Source organism: Teleopsis dalmanni, chromosome 2 (assembly GCF_002237135.1).
Source record: "Teleopsis dalmanni isolate 2A chromosome 2, ASM223713v2, whole genome shotgun sequence".
NCBI lineage: Eukaryota > Metazoa > Arthropoda > Insecta > Diptera > Diopsidae > Teleopsis > Teleopsis dalmanni.
This window is the reverse complement of record NC_051847.1, coordinates 112,135,391-112,153,405: the sequence shown is the minus strand read 5'-3', so window position 1 is coordinate 112,153,405 and position 18,015 is coordinate 112,135,391. Positions and strand designations below refer to the sequence as shown.

At 34.6% G+C, this 18,015-nt stretch overlaps 1 protein-coding gene across 1 annotated transcript in view; it reads left to right on the top strand.

Annotated features, from left to right (window-relative positions):
• The window catches only part of LOC119680799 (venom protease), a 35,646-nt gene that overhangs the window by 7,417 nt on the left and 10,214 nt on the right, over positions 1-18,015 (top strand). Inside the window, exon 2 of the mRNA XM_038093785.1 lies at positions 7,098-7,298. Within this exon, the coding sequence (XP_037949713.1) occupies positions 7,098-7,298 (201 nt within the window). The remainder of the gene's footprint in view (positions 1-7,097; positions 7,299-18,015) is intronic.

The following is an 18,015-nucleotide window of genomic DNA, read 5'->3' as shown; positions in this document are numbered from 1 at the left end:
TGTCTATATTTTCTGTTAGCAGAAGTAATTCTAATTCGTTTTTGTGTTGAAGCAAACCATTTGCGTTCCATTCCATAATTTTAAGAGCAATCATACAGATGTACAATTATGTTTTTGTTCTAAGTTGTCTAGGCGATTTTCTATTGCCATTAGTTTTTCAAGAATAACAGAGAGGACATTTTGTGATTCATCAGATATATTTATTTTTTGGGCTACGGAGGTTGTTGGCTTAATAGCGTCTGCATATGATACTTTAGCGATTCTTCGACTTGTGTATACTATTGGTCTTTCGATATTATCTGTTTGAACTGGGACAGGAACTTTTTTTCTTTTTTGGTCTCTTAATTTTTGAAGCTCCTTTGCGACTAAACAACCGCGATATGACGCTGGGTGTTGCTCCCCACAGTTGCAACATTTTGGGTGACTATCATCGGGTTTTTCACAATTTATAGTTTCATGCTTACCTGCACATTTCACACACCTAGGCTGCTTTTGACAGTAGTTTTTGGTATGGTTGAAAGATTGACATTTGGTGCACTGCGGGATAAGTTTAGAGGGTTTTATTGTTTCTATAGATACTATTGTATTTAAGATTTCTTTGATTTCATGGATTTTGTTCGTATCTTCTACTGACTCAAAGGTTAAGATGAACATATCCAGTGGTTTCTTGGTTTTAAATTGTAGCTTATTAAGTGCGCTGACAATTTTAAAACCCTTTTCTGCAAGGTCACCTACAATATCTTTAGGGCCGCATGAGTGATGCAGGTTTTTTGCTATAACTCTTATTGGTCTAAGCTGTTTATGTTCATAAGAGTGCCATGAGAGATTTGCTTCATTTAAAGCTCGAGTTACTTCCCGATAATCGTTACCATCGAAAGTGCTAATTTTACATAAATCGTTATTCATTAGTTTCAGCAAAAATTTATTTTTGCTTTCCTTTGTAATAATTTTTCTTATGTGATTGTAATTATCAGAGACAGTTACCATAATTGGAGGTGGACGAAGCTTGGTTGATGTCTTTTCAGTTTCATTAGAATGGTTTTGTGTCACATTGTTGAGAATTGGTGACACACTTGGAAATGTAGTAGCTTTGCGCTTTTTTGAGGCTCTTTTATTATTTTTTTTAACGATCCAGTCGGTTTCTCGAGCAAGCTCTTCCTCGTCTGTTTCAAAAGTTATGGTGGTTTGCTCTTTCCGAACATTGTTGTTAACAAGTTGCGACCTTAATTTTTGGTTTTCACTTTTGAGTTGGATAATTTCTTGATGAAGTTTACCGCATAAGACTTCTAATTCTCTCATTTTTTTATTAAGAGCTTCATTATTTTTGTCATTAGTGTGGCTGGTGTTTGTGGACATGTTAATTTCGTATGATTTGTTTATAGTCTTTCACCCTAGAGACCGGTCTACTGCTATACTGCTCGGAGGTTTTGGATCAGACATCAGTTCGAGTGCTCTCCCGTGTAGCCTGTACTGTGTCACTTGACCTATCTACCTGTATTTTCGAGGTACTAGGTTTTTCACTTGGATATGGCCTCTTGGCTGGAGACACATGTGACTTACATTCACAGGGATTCTCTGTCGTTGGTGGCTTTTTTGTCGCCAGTCTTTTAGGTCCATTAGGCTGTCCTTTCACACGTACTTTAATTTGAGTGAAGTTCAGACGGATCCGGTGGTATCACAGCGGAGCGGGGAATAAAAGTATGCACAGAAATATCTTGGGCATTTCTCCGACCTGAAGCATTTTAAGAGTGGGATCCGGAAATGGTTGGAGCTTTGCGAGACCTGAATTTATAGTGCTTTAGGTGTTAGCATATGACGCAACGCCGTTGTAGTCACCTGTATACATAAGACCCTGGGTGCCAGTCATCGCTGTGGTATTCCCACAACTTGATATCATTGATCTCTGAGCGGATTGGTTTAGATTTTGAATCCTAAGTGAGGCTTCTAGTCGCTGTTCAAGATTTCTACCAGCTTTAATTAAAAGGAGAGGGTTCGGTATCCTGATTTTATTACGAATCGGCTGGATTCACCCCCCTCCAGCCAAGCATCCTCGACGCAATAGTCTGGACACAAGGACACAATCGGTTATCGTCAGTTAGCAAGAGCACTGCTTGTAAATATTATTTCTGAAAAATTATCACACATTTTAAATCATAAACGTTCGCGAGCATGTACGATATTTTCGCCACTGGTTCAACATCATTCAGCATTGCACACAAAATGCAATGCGAATAAACATTGCGAATAAACACTTTTGAAATGTCACTCGAATTTCTAATCGTATTCAAAATCACTGGCTATTATCGAGATGCAGCTTTCGCAAAGTTTGACGTACACAATAATATTGATTTACGGGACTCGCAGTAACGTATTTCCCGTGGCATCGACCTTTTACTTGGCACTGAATGTTTCTTTGGTACACTTGAATAGGGAAAATTAATTTTAAACACAACTTTACCTATTTTACAGCAAACGGCCTTTGGATAGTTAGTAACAGAAAAATGTCTTGTCAGCACATCAAAACAATCAATAAATTCGTGTTATTAAATCGATGATAATTTAAAAAGCTAAATGACAATATCGAAAAATTCTGGAATTTTGAAGAAATTCATATTAAGTACAAACCAACATTCGAGCACGAGCAATGCAAATCTCAATTTAAAAATTTCATTGCTGAGGATCTAAATGGTAGAATTATAGTTTATCTTCCATTTAAAGCTAATCCGAATTTATTAGGAAATTTAAAGGAAATTTAAGATAGCATCATTTCCACTACCTTACGATATTAGAAAAACAGTCATTAAAAACGATTTTTACGTTGACGATATTGGTTTATGAGCCGAAGACCTACCTACATTGCAAAAAATCCAAAAGGAAGTAGTTGAGATCTTAAATCATTATAGTCATGGCATTATAATGCATTAAATGGCATTATAGTCATCCACACCTAAATTTTAACACTTCTCGTGAATTAAAGCTTGACGATGATATGACTGATTTATATGTATTTGTGTGCACATTCAAGCCGAACGATCACACAATAATTTCAAAACGTACATTATTATCAATAAATCCATCACTTTTTGATCCATTTGATTTGGTAAGTCCCATAATCATTCAAGCAAAAATTTTGTTTTAACATTTATCGAAAGAGAAATACAACTGGGATGACCAAGTCAGTGACAATATTCTACATCATTGGAAAAATTTAGCAGCAGAACTTCAAAATTTATAATATATAAAAATTCTGCGTTTTATTGGTATTTCCAAAGCAATTACAATTACATAGAGTTGCAGATGCATATTTGCATGCGGTTGGTTGTTGTGTGTATTTACACAATACAGACGGAGTTGGTTTCGAGTTGCTTCTCGAAAAATACGCACACTAACATGTATGGAGCTGTGCGCAGCTCCTTTACTTTCAACTATGTTGAAGCAACATTCTTTTTCTTTATAGATTGCAAAATGTGTTTTCTGGACTGATTCACAGATCACATTACACTGGATCAAATCAGAGTCATCCACACTTACTGTATTTATCGGGAATCGTGTCTCTGAAATTAAATATTTCACTAAGCACCATAACTGGTGGTATGTTCCCAATAAACAAAATTCCACAGATTCGTTATCACGTCAATATAGTTTAAAGAGTTATTATTTTTGTTTTGTGATTATTAAAATTGGCCGCCTGACTTTGAAGGCTATAATCAAAATTATGACGAATTTACCTTAGGTGAACCGCAAATCAACATTTCTTTGTTCTTTGACTGTTCTGAAGAACAGTCATACATTTTGCAACAATTTAACCGTTTTAGTAATTACAATAAATGTTAGCAAGTTATAGCTCGTATACTTCAATTAGCTACTCGAGGAATATCATCTAATGTTGCCGTAGCTGGAGTTCGAAGTGCATTGCTTCGCATTGTTGGCGTAATTCAACAATATCGTTTTTCAACTCAAATCCGACAGATCAAATGCCAAAGGCCTTTGACAGGCTATTTGAAATCATTAACGCCGTTTATAGATTATACACAACCTATCGCCTTATTGCGGGTTGGAGAAAGATTAAGTCATACTAATATAACATACGAAGCGAGATTTCCACTACTTCTTCCGAAAGATGAGCCCAACACGAGTGGTACATAAGTGTTTACATTGTACTCTATATAAACCAAAACTACTTTCTCAAATTATGGATGATCTTTCAAAGAAACGAATATCATTCTCAAGATCATTTAATACAATGGGTGTAGACTTTGCTGAACCTATTCCAACCCATTTGAAAATTCGTGGTAAAAGCCCAAATAAATCATATATTGCGCTGGTCGTATACTTTTCGACTAAAGCTGTGTAGTTTCATGTCAAAAGTGATCTGTCAGAAGTTTCGAGTATTCAACGGTGGCAGTGCATAACAGCTTTTAAATCTTACTTTTGGAATCGATGGCATCGTGCATATTTAGCTGAACTTCAAAATCGAACTCGATGGCAAACACCGACCAACAATCCAAAGCTTAATGATTAGTTGTCATACAAAATGAGAATTTGGCAACCATGCAGTCGATTGTGGGTCGAATTATCAACGTTATTTTAGGACCAGACGGGTGAGCTAAAGTAGTCCAATATTACAAATACTACACTACTTTCAACTACTTAAAACCTGCGGTTTCGATGAGGACTAATCATATAGAAAGAAATTATTATTACATATATGTAATTGTTGTTGTAGTCATTATAGCTAAGTATATACAGTCAAACTTCTATAACTTGAAGTCCAATTTGACAAAGAAAAGGTTCGACTTATTCTCTAACTCGAAGTCTTTTATTTTTTTTTTTTATTTTTGAAAGAAACTAGAATTATTTCTTATTTATTATTTTTAAAATCAAACACAGCACAGAAGTTTAATGAAGTAAAATACAGTCAAACTTCCATAACTCGTACCAATTTGCAATGAAAAGTTCGACTTATGGAGACTTCAAGTTAGAGACTAGTTACACTTTAAATTTTGAATTACTCCCTGATCAAGTTGTTGCAATTTAGGGGTCATATTCGGCAGAAGAAATGCCAATTTTATACATTTGCACAAATATCCGCGACTGGCATAACATAACATAACGACAACATAAGAAAGAAAAATTTAACATTTGGTTTGGAAAAATGGCTTCCCTTAACAACAAAACGGACATTCCTATTGGTACGTGGCAATATTTTTATTCGAGTTATAGAGAAATTTGAGTTATAGAAGGTCGAGTTATGGAAGCAGATATGCATGTAATTTACTCTATAGAACCCTGTTATACTCTTTTTAATTCGAGTTATAGAAAATTCGAGTTATAGAAGTTCGAGTGATGAAAGTTTGACTGTATTATAATATTATAAATAGCCGGTGCTATTTTCAATTTTCTTAGTAGAATAGCACATAACAGAAGTAACATAAGTCATAGCATATAGTCGAATGGTATGAATCAATTGGTGCACTCATTAAGAATGAATAAAGGTAATGATTGCCGATTCGATCAGTTTTGACATTCGTAAGAAATTTGTATAAATTTGTATGCCTCGTTGCAGTTCTGTGCAACGTAATAAAATAAAAAATGTCAGACAAATTTTATTTCGCGACTGTGACATAATACTAATGAATGACTCATATATCACTTACTTTCGAAATAATGAGTCAGAATGTATATACATGAAACACGGACAATGAGTACTCATTGTGGAGTGGAGTGGAGTACTCGTTGCAGTTCTCTAATGTGAAATCATTCGGTCTTCATTTGATCAGTAAAGTATGAGGTTGTTTGGAGTTCTTCCGTTTCATTTTACGTTCACCCTCTTTGAATACATAGTTTTTATTTCAAACAATTGCTTTATACAATAGGTCTCTTCCACGAGGTACTCGTAGTAAAACTCAAGTAAAACACAAGTAACGTACAAACTGAGAGCGTAACACAAATAAAGTGCCAAATTCCGCTCTTTACACAGATTTTCATGGAACAGCTTTGTGTAAAGTCTGGTAAGAACACTAGTTAGTTAGTTAGTTGTGGTGGAGAGGGGACGAATCCTCCTCAAATAGCTAAGGATGAAAGCCGTTTTGAATCCACAAAAACCTCGTAATAGTGGGTAGTAGATAGAGGGTCAAACTAGAACCAACCAGAGGCATTAACAAAGGCAAGAATCTGGCTAATGCTGATACTGGAGATATCGCTAAGTGAGTTGAAGAAAGGGGCCCCTAGAAACTTAAACCTAGTTCTGGCCAGACCTGTTCAAAAACACATCAGGTGTTCTGGTGTCATTTCTTCAAGTATTGGTAGACACGCACTACATGAGGTACCACAGGGAAGGCCAAGTCTAGTGCAGCGCAAATAAATACAAACATTTAAATTCAAACCAAAACAGCTGATTCACACATCAACACAAATCTTACTTGAAATTTTTATTTTCATTTTAATGAAATAAAATGCCGAAATTGATCAAAAAGTCCAACATAAAAAACATTTATAAAGAACAGGCAACAGTTCTTCAATCTGTGTTTGCGATAAACGGATACAACTGTGTAGATAAATTTAAAATTTTCGTGTAAATTTATTAAGTTTGTGTAAATGATTTTTCATACAAAATGTAATAAAATTTAATAAAGTAGATAAATTTATACATTTATAAGGTTTATAAACCATTTATCAGTTTAGATGAGTACCCTTCTTGTTTTTTAATTTAAATTTAAGTGTTATGAGTGTTATGCTATGCTTCAAAATAATAAGATTCAGTTGATATATTATAAAATTCCGAAAAAATAATCAGCGGCCCGTTTATGTAATCTTCTCACTTCGTTTTCTCGAACGATTTTTCTCACTTTTGATAAACACTTCGAGTAAATAAATGCCAAAAGTGAGAAAATCCTTTGAGAAAACTAAGTTATATAAGCGAGCCGTAGATCTGATATCTCGGTAAATCGATAAATCGATAAATCGATAAATCGGTAACGTTAGAATTTCGCAAAATTAAATTCACTTAAAAGTTGTTCAAATTACCGAGCACCTGTAAATAGCATTATTATTAAGTAGTTTTTATCATTATTATTAATATTTTTTTAAACTTTTAGTTTCCAGAGAAAAGTGTGAAAGTGAAAATAAGGAATGCAAGCCTCTCAGCAGCTGTCGCCAGTTTATTGCAAATTTAAGTGAACTTATTAACATATTACCATATTGCGATGCTGATAATTATATTGTTTGTTGTCCTAAAGAAACGAAAGAAACTGAGAGCAAATTCACATCTTCTGGACATATGGAAGTATTCGAGAAAGGTATTTTGACTTTGAGAAACTTATACCAAATTTCTTTTTATTATTTTATACTATATATTCTTTTTTTTATATTATTTTATTTTTAGAAATTGACAATTATGTAATGAAGTCTTAAAAGCTAAACATAATGCAAAAGAAATTTAGGCTTTGTAATAAAATGAAATGGATTATATACTATATCAAAATTTATAGCAAAAGATAGACTTTTTAGTAAAATTACGTTAAAGTTGTATAAAGCTTTTTCGCTTTAGTCTAGTTATTGTGGTATCAGAAAGCAGCTGTTGCGCCATTGGATTACTATGCTGGTGAAGTTTCACTTTATATTTTTGACCGCATGTTCTAATGACGTCTGCAACTGTATTGTATACCAGGACTTTATTTTCCAGACATAGCTTAGAGTTTTTATTAATAAAAACTCTAAACTATAATAAACTCTATTATAATAATAAGCTACTGTGATTTCAATTTTATTTAAGTTTTTTTGCTTTCAATGTGCTAAGTCCAAGTCAGCCTTCTATCAAGATGAATACCAATTATGTGACTGAGCTATAATGATGTTATTCAACTTAACAGAGGGACCTGTTTCTTTTCGTAGAGTAAACGTGACATGTACACTTTTCGTTTCGTTTACTTTTATGCACCATTTTGCTAGCAACTTCTCCAATAGACTTAAATGAGTCGAGAGACTTTGGGATGCCCTCATGTGATCACTGTTAGAACTGAGAATTGCAGTGTCATTCGCAAAATTAGCAACTACGTGACTTGAAAGCAGTGGGAGATCAGCTGTGTAGATTATATGCACGAACGGCTCCAATACGCTTCCTTGACGTCGATTTCTCTTGAAATGAAAATATTGTATTTCAATCTAAATCTTCTAGAGGATATATATGAATACAATAGCTTATGCATATTTTCAGGAAAGTGATGTTTTATTTTATACATAAGACCTTTGTGTCAAACCTTATCAAAAGCTTGGGCTACGTCCAAGAAAACGGCGAAACAGTATATTTTGTACTGAAAGGCAGTATGTATATCTTTAGCAATTCTGTGAACTTGCTCAATACTGTTATGTCCTGTTCGAAATCTTAATTGATGGTTTGGGGTTACATAGTTTTGAATTATTATTGGCATAATATATGACAGCAGCATTTTCTTAAAGATTTAACTTTGGCATAGTTAAATCCTTTCCTGTTTTTAGAATCATTTTTATTTCTGAAACTTTCCATTGCTACGGGTAGTAGCCAAAAGCGAGGATGCTGTTAAATAACACTATAAGAAAGGATATTGCTGAACCAGGCAATTGTTGTATCATTTTACACGTAATTTTGTCGTATCCAGGTGTTTTTTTTGGATTTGCAAATGTTCGGATAGTTTACTTGACGTCATCCAAATACAATGTAAGGGGAATTTCAATAATAGAAGGAGATTCAATATTTGGTAGAAATTCTGTTATTTGTGGGTTTGACTAAAAGACGCCCTTTAGCTATTCTGTCAAAATAAAACTTTTTTCTTCGTCATTGCGAGCCCAAGAAACATCCTGTCGTTATAGTTATTGTTGTTTACTTTTTGAATTTTGTCACTATTGTTTGTATTTTTCTGTGGGCTAAGTTTTAAGCTTAGCTATTTGAGTATATCGTTCAAATCCTGTTTGCACTTTTACTGGTTTATTTGAAAGTTTTATATGTACAAAATTATAAGTTGAAAAAAAACGATTTCGCAAAAATTCAAATTCAAGTACAAATTTATAACGATTTGTAAATTTATATTGGAACCGTATTCACATCTATATAAACACATATAGGATTATTAGTGCTCATTTCCTGATAAAACGTAAACTTTCAATATTATTCAAAACCAGAACCGAATTGAATAAACATTTAATTCCCTGATTTTGAGTTGAATAATAATAATAATAATAATAATAATAATAATAATAATAAAATTTTTAAAAATAAAATTCAAAAAATATACCAAAAACACAATAGACACTCAAAATATGAACGTAATAACTCAAACGCAATATTATCAAGAGATACTTACTTACTTACTTAGTTGGCTATTACAGACGTGTGTCGTCCTTGGCCGCGCCGAGTAGCCTCCTCCAGTCAGCCCGATTAGTTGCTTTCTGACGCCAGTTGGTAGTACCGAGCGCACTCAAATCGTTGGTCACCTGGTCCTTCCACCGAAGATGCGGACGTCCTCTACCGCGTTTTCCACCTGCGGGTACCGAATCAAATACCTTTCTTTCATTCGCACGACATGTCCAAGCCAGCGTAGCCGCTGAATTTTTATGCGCTCAACTATGTCAATGTCGCGGTATAGCTCATACAGTAAGGGACCATAGATCTTCCGAAGAATTTTTCTCTCGAATGCTCCTCACGCCTTCTCATCACTGTTGGTAATTGTCCAAGCTCTGCACCATACAGCAGGACAGGCATGATAAGGGATTTGTAGAGCGTGATTTTCGTTTGTCGAGAGAGGGCTTTATTTCTCAATTGCTTACTTAGCCCGAAGTAACATTTGTTGGCAAGAGTAATTCTTCGTTGAATCTTTAGGCTGTCGTCATTTTTGGTGTTTAAGCTGGTACCTAAATAAGCAAAGTCTTTCACAACTTCGAACTTATTATTGTCAACAGTGACGTAGGTCCCAAGACGCTCAGAAGATTTGTTTGTTGACAGAAAGTACTTTGTTTTGTCCTCATTTACTACAAGACCCATTTGCTTTGCTTGTTTTTCTAAGTTGGAAAATGCCGCACTGACGACCAATGATATCAATATCGTCGGCATACGCAAGCAGCTTTACACTTTTGTAGAATATTGTGCCAGTACGGTTTAAATCTGCTGCTCGAATTATCGTTTCCAACATTAGGTTAAAGTAGTCACACGACAAGTAGTCACCCTGTCTGAAGCCTCGTTTGGTATCAAACGGCTCGGAGAGGTTCTTTCCAATTCTAACGGAGCTGGTGGTGTTGCTCAACATCATTTTACATAGCCGTATAAGTTTTGCTGAGATACCAAATTCAGACATAGCGGTATAGAGTGTGCTTCTAGTCGTAGTGTCAAAAGCAGCTTTGAAGTCGACAAATAGGTGGTGTGTGTCGATTTGTTTTTCTTGAGTCTTCTCCAGGATTTGACGCACTGTGAATATCTGGTCTAGAGTGGATTTGCCAGGACTGAAGCCACACTGATAAGGTCCAATCAGTTGGTTGACGATTGGCTTCAATCTTTCACATAGTACGTTTGACAGAACCTTATATGCGATATTTAAAAGACTGATCCCGCGGTAGTTTGCGCAGTTTGCAGGATCACCTTTTTTGTGGATTGGGCAAAGCACACTTAAATTCCAATCGTTGGGCATGCATTCATCCGACCAAATGTTGCGAATTAGCTGTAGCATGCATTTTGATAGCTATTCGCCACCAACTTTAAACAGCTCAGCCGGTAAACCATCGGCGCCTGCAACTTTGTTGTTTTTGAGCCGCGTTATAGCTATTTTAACTTCATTATGATCGGGAAGCGGGACGATTATTTCATCGTCAACGATTGAAAATTCGGGATCATCTTCGTTTTCACACTGTTCAATCATGAACATAAATTTATAAATATTTAATTATTTTATATATTATATTATTTTAGTTTATTATTATCGCTTAAAACCTTATCACCTAAATTTCCAGAATAATGTACAAGGGTAAAAATGCATTATATTAATATAGCAAGCATTGTAACATGTGAGCATCCGTATCTAATTATAACAATAAATATATTTATAGAAACAATAGGAGGAAAATCCCTAGTGTTGGGACTTCCGTCCTTTTTTAACCTTTTTTACAAACAATAACAAAATGTAATACAGTCCATTAAAATAATAACCTTGATGTAAAACTAATCTTAAGATATTTTTGTATAAATACAGAACGTTGTTTTAAATAAAATCAGTAATTTACAAATACTCAAACGGTTCAGTTGTTTTAATTCTGAACATTTGGTCCTTCGAGCCTTAGCGTTTTCCCTCACCAGTGGTAAGAGACCTAAGGATATTAAAAAAAAAATCACCAAAACTTTATATTGGTGCGAAATATTCCTTCAAGAAGAAGAAATATTTCAACAAAAACAAAAAAAGCAGACAGAAGATTTGTTTGTTTGGTATCCTCCCGATACCATAAACAGCGCTTAGTGGCCGAAGTGCTGCAGCGAAGGAAGCCGTGCATCATTGAAGGGCAGCGGCAGAGAAAAAAAAATATATACATTTAGTTAGAGAAATTGTAAGGTCGGAGCGGCGTTTTACTAACGCATTCTGATCAGGGTCGGAGGCGTTAATCGCTATAGACAACAATAGGATTTAAAAAATTGTAATATTAGGTAGAAATAGGCTCAATCCAACGGGAGTAACAGCGGCAGTGACCTTTTACTAATAGAAAGCGGCAGCTACGACACGACGGCAGCTAAGAGACAGCGGCAGCCAAAAAGACAGCGGCAGCTACGACACGACGGCAGCTAAGAGACAGTGGCAGCCAATAGACAGCGGCAGCTATCCACCTCAGAAGAGGATTTAAAAAAATTAAAATACTCGAAAAAGAAGATTTTATATAAAAAAAAAAACACAACAAATATGGCACAAAAACTAAAGCTTTATGAAGCGCAAAAAAAGCTAGGAGAAGAAATAATAACTGCAGTAGGAAAAATTAAAGAAAAGGGACTACGTAAGACAGCCGATAAAATAGAAAAAGTGGAAAAGAACTGGAAAAAATTTCAGGTAAACCACGAAGAACTATTAAAAGAAGGCTCAGAAACAGATGAGTACTTTAAAGAATGTTGGTTCGATACAATCCAAAAATATTATAAAAAGATGTTAGAAACCGATAATACCACTAAAACAACGGAAAAAGTCAACAAAGAAGAAAGTGAAGCGGATAAAATATCAGAAGACAATGATATAACTATAGTTGACACTAAAAAAGAGGTTCAAAAAATCAGTAAATTAGAAACCAGGTTAATGAGGCTGATTGAAGACTTGCAAGAAGATTTAGATGCAATGTTAGAAATTCATTACAACAACGAACTTCAAGTACCAGATTGGCGAATACAAGAATTAAAAAAACAACAAAAAAATATAGAGATTATATATAATGACACACTGGAAATAAGTAAAAATGGCAGAACAACATATAAACAGATCAATACCCAACTAAACATTATACTTTATCAACTAAATGAAAGTAAAAAAAAAGCAGAACTAGTGGTAAAAAATGAATTGGAGCCGGTAAAGCTAGAACCATTCAAGATGCCGACGTTCTACGGAGATGTAAAGGAGTGGAACACATTTTCTAATTTGTTTCATGAAGCTATACATATAAGAGATATACCAGATTCCGAAAAAATGTATAGATTAAAGGCAGTAGTAAAAGGTGAAGCTGGCAGATTAATCCAGCATATGAATGTATCTGAGGCTAATTATAAAACAGCCTGGGAAATGCTACAAAAAAGATACAATAACAGAAGGTGGTTATTTAGAACACAGGTAGATCAATTACTCGACCAACCATCTACAATAGTAGGGGATGCTAAAAGTATAAGGCAGCTAACAGACACAACAAACGAATGCATTAATACAATAAAAGGAATGGGTATCGACCTTAATAATGCAGAACCTTTAATAGCACGAATAATATTAAGAAAGCTGGACAAAGAAAGCTTAAGGATGTACGAGTTAGGTGCCAAAAATCCAACTGAAATACAAAGCTTAGATGAGGTACAAAAATTTTTAGAAACAGACGATAGAAAGATGAATTATCCGAAGAAAATATGTGCGTACTGTAATAAGGCGGGACATACAACAAACGAATGCAGAAAATTTTCAGCAATATCAAATATTGAAAGACGATTACCAGTAAATCAGCAAATAAATACATCTATAAACTTTAGCTGTTCATTTTGTAGAAAACAGGGGCACAAAATATACAGCTGCTCATCATTTAGTTCATTGCCTATCAGCAATAAAAGAGCATTTCTAAACGCTAACGACACATGTAAAATTTGCCTGAGCCATAAAAATCAAGACAAATGCATATCAAAGTACACATGTAAGATATGTAATAGTAGAGATCATCATACCTTGCTACATAATGAGCATCAACAAGAAAAAAAGGATAAATTAACAAAAACTAAGGTGATCGCAGTAACAAAAAAAAATGAAAGCGAATTAGTATTACTACCAACAGCAATAGTTACAGGGAAAACAATTAGAGGAGAATATAAAGAACTACATGCGCTTATAGACCAAGGATCCCAAGCATCAATGATATCAGAAGAAGCTGTTCATATCTTAGGTTTACAAAAAGTAAAAACCGATATTAAATTAACTGGGCTTGCTGAAACTTCAGTAGGGCAAGCAAATTCAAAGGTCATAATGGAAATAAAATCTAAAATTAATAATATAAATATGAAAGAAGAGTTTATAGTCATGAACAAGCTAATTAGACCATTGCCAGAAAAGACAATAGACTACAATAAGAATCAGTGGAAAAGCTACAACTTAGCAGATCCTGAATTCATGAAAACAAAACAAATCGACTTAATAATAGGCAGTGACATTATCCCGAAAATAATAAAGAAAGGGTTCAAGAAAATTAATGGAATTATCGCCCAAGAAACAATATTTGGATGGATAATATCAGGCAAAATATTAAAGAAACCAGCAAAAAGAAGTAAAATAACAATTACAACAAAAAACATAGAAAAGTTTTGGGAACTAGAAGAAGCAGATCAATGACACAATCAATGAAAAAACAGCAGAAGATGAAATATGTATGCAATTTTATGATGACACCACTAAAATAGACGGCGACAAAAAATTTATAGTGAAACTTCCATTAAAAAAAGATGCCACACTAGGTGAATCTAGAAATCAAGCAATGGCAAGATTCCTAAACCAAGAGAAAAAAATGAGTAATGAGAAAAGAACTGAATACATAAAATTCATGGAAGAATATGAGCAGAAAGGACATATGGAAAAAGTAAAAGATAATACAATAGGAAAATATTACCTACCGCATCAAGCAGTGATAACAGAATCAAGTCGCACTACAAAACTAAGAGTAGTATTCGATGCATCAGCAAAATCGACAAATGGAAAAAGCTTGAACGACATAATGATGACGGGGCCAAGATTACAGCAGGATATATTTGATATATTAATGAAATGGCGATTATGGAAATTCGTCGCTTCAGCCGATGTAGAAAAAATGTTCAGGCAAATAAAAATTGCACGAGAAGACCAAGATTATCAAAGAATTTTATGGAGAGAAAATGCAAGGGAAAAAATTATGGAATATAGATTAACAACAGTTACATATGGAACCGCAGCTGCACCTTTTCTAGCAGTACGAACATTACATCAAATTGCTGATGAATCAGAAGAAAATAAAGATATAAGAAATAGCATAAAAAAAGAATTCTACATGGATGACTTAATGACAGGAGCTAATTCAATATCAGAATGCAGGCATAAAATAAATAAAATTAATAAAACTTTAAGTCTTAGAGGATTCCAGCTCAGGAAATGGATGTCAAATCATGAATCTATACTGGAAGAACTACCAGATGACAACGAGATAAAAATACTCAATATACATGAAGATGAATCAGTAAAAACCTTAGGACTTATATGGAATCCAATAAAAGATAACTTCCACTTTATTATAAAAATGGAAAATATAAATAAATGGACGAAAAGAATGATACTTTCAAACACAGCGCATATTTTCGATCCATTAGGCTGGCTGACACCAGTAACAGTCACAGCTAAAATATATATGCAAAAAATATGGCTAAATAAATTTGACTGGGATGATGAGCTCAATGATGATTTACAAAAAGAATATGATAAATATAAAAAAAATATGCAAAACATAGATGTTAATTTGTGTTTTTACAATTTAACTTTATTCTTATCGTAAGTCAAAAGTTAATCTATTTCTATATTTTTACAAAATGTTAAATACAGTTAATCAAATAAGAATAGCCTACTATTCAATTATGATTATACATTTCCAACATTCTCTTGGACCTAATTTTTGAAACCACTAAAGTAATGTTTAACATGACATTGAATTTTGTTTATTCAAGATTAAAACGAACAGGTTGTCTTTTCCTTCTAACCGACCGTCTTAATTGAACTGGCAACTGATCAGTGTGTGTGGACCCATATCTGTCGTCGGACTCCGCTTTGTCGTCTTTCTCTCTTTGATTTTGTTTCAAGTCAGATCCAGTAGTGATTATTGTTTCATCGGTCCCCATTTTGTCGTCTTTCTCTGTTTGACTATGTTCCGGGTCGGATCCAGTAGTAATTGTTGTTTCCTCAACCGGTGGTGTCCGAATACCGAAATCTAAATCAATATCAATATTATCTGCCCTAAGCTGATTTGAATGCGATGACGATACATTTCGACGTATTTGATTTTGATGTCGTTTTATGTTACCATTTTCAGTTTGAATAAAATACATTTTATTTCCCAGCAATTTCTGTATCACGCCTCTGATCCATTTATGCGATCCCGAATAATTACGAGCTAACACTTTCTCTCCATCTCCGAATTTACTTCTATTTTGAGTTTTCATAGTCTCCATAACTTTCGGGAACAACGCCGATAAAATGGTTCTTGGTTGCCGCCCATGTAACAACTCTGCTGGCGATTTATCAGTTGCTAAGTTTGGAGTAGTTCTATACGTTGTAAGATATTTATACAACGCTTTGTCAATATGTTGTTCCTCTTTCATAATTTTTGTTACTGCTTCCTTAAAAATTCTCACATGTCTTTCCGCTAACCCATTCGAAGCCGGATGAAAAGGAGCAGACGTGAGGTACTGAATTGTGTTCATTTCACAAAACTTTTGAAATTCACTGGACGTGAATTGTGTTCCGTTGTCTGTCACGATAGTGCACGGAAGACCTTCGATAGAAAAATTTTTTGTAGAGCTCCAACTGTTGTTACAGCTGTTATTGTTGATAGTTCCACAATATATGGAAATTTTGAATATGCATCCATAACTATGAGCCACATACGTTTAAAGAATGGACCCGCGAAATCCAAATGAACTCTTTCCCACGGCCTACTAGGTTCTGGCCATGCAGAAAATTCTCGCTTTGGTTGACTTGCACCTTGTTGACAAGATGAACAATCATCATGAATACGTTCTATGGCTTTATCAATAAGAGGAAACCACACATATCGTCTTGCCATCTGTTTCATACGACCTTTACCCCAATGACCCTCGTGTAACAAATTTAATACTTGAGATTGCAGTGCTTTCGGTAGCACCACTCTAGTATATTCAGCCTGAAGAAGTAACACTCCATTCTGAAATGATAAGCAAAATCTGCGATTAAAGTACGGTTTGATACTACCTTCAGATTTCGGCAATTGTTCAGGCCAGCCATCTTGTACATATCTGCTGACACGTTGAAGAGTGTTGTCATTAGCAGTCATATCCTTTACTAATGTTGCATTTACTGGAAGATAATCCACAGCATTTTGATAAACAGTATCGACATCATCTAACATCACAACTTCCTTTCTATCAAATTGTATGTCATCCCCACACGGCAATCTGGAAAGAGCATCAGCGTTAGCATTCTGAGATGAACTTTTGAACCGTATAATGTATTCATATGCTTGAAGTACAATAGCCCAACGCTGTAAACGATGCAACGCCATCACTGGCAACTTTCTATTCGGATTAAACAGTGTTGTCAACGCTTGATGATCAGTTATTAATTCAAAACGTCTTCCATAAAGATATTGATGAAACTTGGTCACTCCATAAATTATTGCTAATGCCTCTTTTTCGATTTGAGAATAGCGTTCTTGGCTGCTGTTTAATTTTTTTTGAAGCATACGCGATTGGCTTCTCTGAACCATCAGCATAACGATGTGAAATTACTGCACCGATTCCATACTTAGAAGCATCTACTGCTAACACTATAGGCTTCTTATCATCATAATGAACGAGTTCCGTAGCTTTGATCATAGCATTCTTCAATGCTTGAAAAGCATCTTCATGATATGCTGTCCATTTAAACACAGCATTCTTTTTCCTTAGTTCATTTAAAGGAGCAGCTAATATGGAAAACTGTTTAATGAATTTGTTATAATAATTAACTTTTCCAATGAAAGCTTCAACTTCTTGAATATTACGAGGACGCGGCATTAATTTGATTGCCTCTACACGTTTTCCTGTGGGCATTAATCCATTCACATTGATTACGTGTCCAACATAATCTACCTGCTCTTGCGCAAAACTACATTTTTCGCTTTTACATGTCAGGCCGTATTCTTCCAAACGTTGAAAAATTTTGAAAACATTATTCAAATGTTCTTTATTATTTCGACCTGTTACGATTATATCATCTAAATAGACTGCACAATTCGGTATTCCAGCGGTTACTTCTTCCATAAGACGTTGAAATATGCCAGGAGCACTGGCAATACCGAATGGCAATCGTTGAAACTGGAACAAACCAAATGGCGTATTAATGACTAGAAGTTCTTTTGTTGCGTCGGACAATTCTACTTGCAAGTACGCTTCACTAAGATCAATTTTTGTGAAAAATTGTCCTCCTTGAAGTTTATAAAAAAGTTCCTCAACTCTAGGAATTGGATACCTGTCAATCTCAATTTGCGAGTTCACACCAATTCTGAAATCTGCACAAATACGTA